Below are 2,473 nucleotides of genomic sequence, written 5' to 3'. Positions count from 1 at the left end.
ACTCTGGACTTTGTAAACAAATGAATAGGCCTGGGTCTGCTGTGCTGGCTGCTAGGTGTGTTACTTGTGGTACCCTTCACCTCTCTGAGTCTCCATGTCACCCATAAAATTTGCTTAACAGTAATTGCGTTATTAAGGAATTTAAATGAGAAAAAATATGCAATGTGCCTGGCACGTACACACAGTCATAGAAGAGAGTCAGCCACCACCCTTCTTTGCTGGAGTACCTTAACCTTTCCCTGACCACTCTTTGATGTGGGCTGTGGTGGAAGGGTGGCAAGATAAAGGGTGCAGTGCACCCAGTGCAGCTGTGAGGGGCAGAGGTGGCAATTCCAGGCGTGGCCCAAGTGAGAGACAGAGTGAGGTACCCACCCTGGGAGGGACTCAGGTGCTCCCAGCACAGGGAGGCACACTATGCCAAGTGTGGGAGGCTGGGGCAGGGCTGGGTCAGGAAGTTCTCTCCACTGCTCAGAAGCAGTCACTCTTGCTTGTGAGGAGGGCCCTGTGAGGTTGCTGCTCATCTTCCAGCTCTTGCGCTGCTGGCCAGGACACATACACGGAGACAATGGGAAACCTCGAGGGACACCTGCTGCCAGGAGTCTTCTTCCTCCTCCACACACTCTACTACTCAGTGCTGGCGTCCTTGGCCTTGCTACGGGGACAGAAGTTTTTCAAGCCCCCTGTACCCCCAAGGGAGAAGCGAGGACACAGATGGTGGAAGTGGGTACCTGGGGAAGGAGTGGCGAAGGTTGTCCTAAGCATCATTGGCATTATGGGTGACTTCTACTACCCCCCAGGAGTCAACCGGCTGAAGATAGTAGACTGGGAGGACCCTCAGCGACCATTCTTGTTCCCAAATAGCTGGCAGCATGTCACCATGTACACATTCTTTCTGCTCAGTGGCGTGGTGGACATTGTGAGCCAGGCATGCCAGGCACAGCAGAGCATGAAGCTGGAGCGAGCAGCTGAGGCCCTGGCCTGCTGTACACTGGCACTGCTGATGGCATCCCACATTGAGAACAAGGACGCTCTGGAAATCCGTGTGCATATCTTCTTCATAATCCCTGCCTTCCTGGTCGGCCTGGTGCTCATCATCGAGGTGTGGGTCCCTGACCAGCCCCCACTCTGGTTCCTCAAGTCCTGGATGGGGCTAGTGTTCAGCACCTGGCTGCTGCAGATCTGCTTGGTGCTGTATGTTCCTCCCTCTGGGAAGCCCTGGCGATCAGAAAATCACGTGGACCTCGCCTTCCTCACCATCTTCTTCTGCTGGCACCTGGTTTTAGGGGCAGCTGTGCTGGCTGCTGTCTATGGCATCTGCAGCCTATGGCATCATCGCTGTTCCTCAGGGACAGAGGCCTCAGGTGCCAAATACAAGCCATGCCCCACAGGCTACAACAGTGAAGAGCTGGAGAAACTCAGGGCAGGGGCTGAGCTGCTGCATGAGGGTGTCTAGGTTTAGAATCTGTGTTTGTGCTCGCCTTTTGTAATGAAAGTTTTGAGGTTGCCCATTGAGTGCATAGCATGGGGCCTGCGATGTGGCTTTCCATCACAGTAATCATCTTCCTTGTTCCTAAATAAACCGTCAGGCTCCTAGCAGCAATTTTGCCACCAACCGGATCTCTCCAGGTCTGTCTCTTTCCTGTCACATTCCTATCTCTATCCTGTCTCTTTCCCATTCACGATGGTTCCCTGCCATTTGCTTACATGAAGTGGAAGAAGGAGCAGTGCTTTTCTCTGACAGCTTTTGGGATCCAAGAGGAGAAAATGAAATGAGAAAACAGAGGGAAATGGAGTATCACTGGGGACCTGAGGAGGGTTCTATCCATCTGAGGCAAGGCTGGCTGTGTGCGTGCATGCGTGTGTGTGTGTGTGTGTGTGTGTGTGTAGCTGAAGTGCTTCACTGTGTGAAAGAAGGGATCCAGTTTTGCATAATGGTGGGAGCTTCTGTTTTCTTTATTACTCCATGTTCTTTGTTTACACTAAGTGTAGCAGGATTAAGAACTTGTTTTGTTGTTGTTTTTTAATCTAAACTGAATGAAGCTACTTCTGCTTCAGAGGGAGTAAGACAGGAGGGGAAAGAAGTAGCAGATAATTTAGCAGAGAATTATGTCTGGGGAGAAAGGAGGCAAGAGAGAAATTCCCAAAAGTGGTGGTAAGAAATGAGAATCGTACTTATATAATTTTGCTTGTTTGTTTTCTGCTGTGATATAAAACAACTCCAGTGTTCCTCCTTGTTCAGTAAAGTCTATGATACACATAAGCCTTGTGTGAGTGATTCTCGGGCAAGATCAATGAAAGAGCCCTGATTGCAGTTGGTGGGAGCAGAAGGGAAGGAGCTGCCATGAAACATGGGGTGCAGATGAGCCCAGTGGTTCTGAAGGTGCAGGAACTCAGAGCTGAGAGGGACCCTGAGCTTGTCAGCCCCCTGGAGTCTGCAGACAATTCATCTAGTCACTGAGCTTCTCCCAGAATG

General features: G+C 50.9%; 1 protein-coding gene across 1 annotated transcript; it reads left to right on the top strand.

Annotated features, from left to right (window-relative positions):
• Positions 1 to 489: 489 nt before the first annotated feature.
• On the top strand, positions 490 to 2,072 carry LOC114489458 (transmembrane epididymal protein 1A-like). Its single transcript, XM_028503435.2, has one exon. It carries the CDS (start codon positions 566 to 568, stop codon positions 1,451 to 1,453), a length of 888 nt encoding a protein of 295 aa, XP_028359236.1. The 5' UTR covers positions 490 to 565; the 3' UTR covers positions 1,454 to 2,072.
• The last annotated feature ends 401 nt before the right edge of the window (positions 2,073 to 2,473 follow it).

The sequence above is a fragment of the Phyllostomus discolor genome, chromosome 2 (assembly GCF_004126475.2).
Source record: "Phyllostomus discolor isolate MPI-MPIP mPhyDis1 chromosome 2, mPhyDis1.pri.v3, whole genome shotgun sequence".
NCBI lineage: Eukaryota > Metazoa > Chordata > Mammalia > Chiroptera > Phyllostomidae > Phyllostomus > Phyllostomus discolor.
Note: the sequence above shows the minus strand (reverse complement) of the source record. Positions and strands in the feature narration are given on the sequence as shown.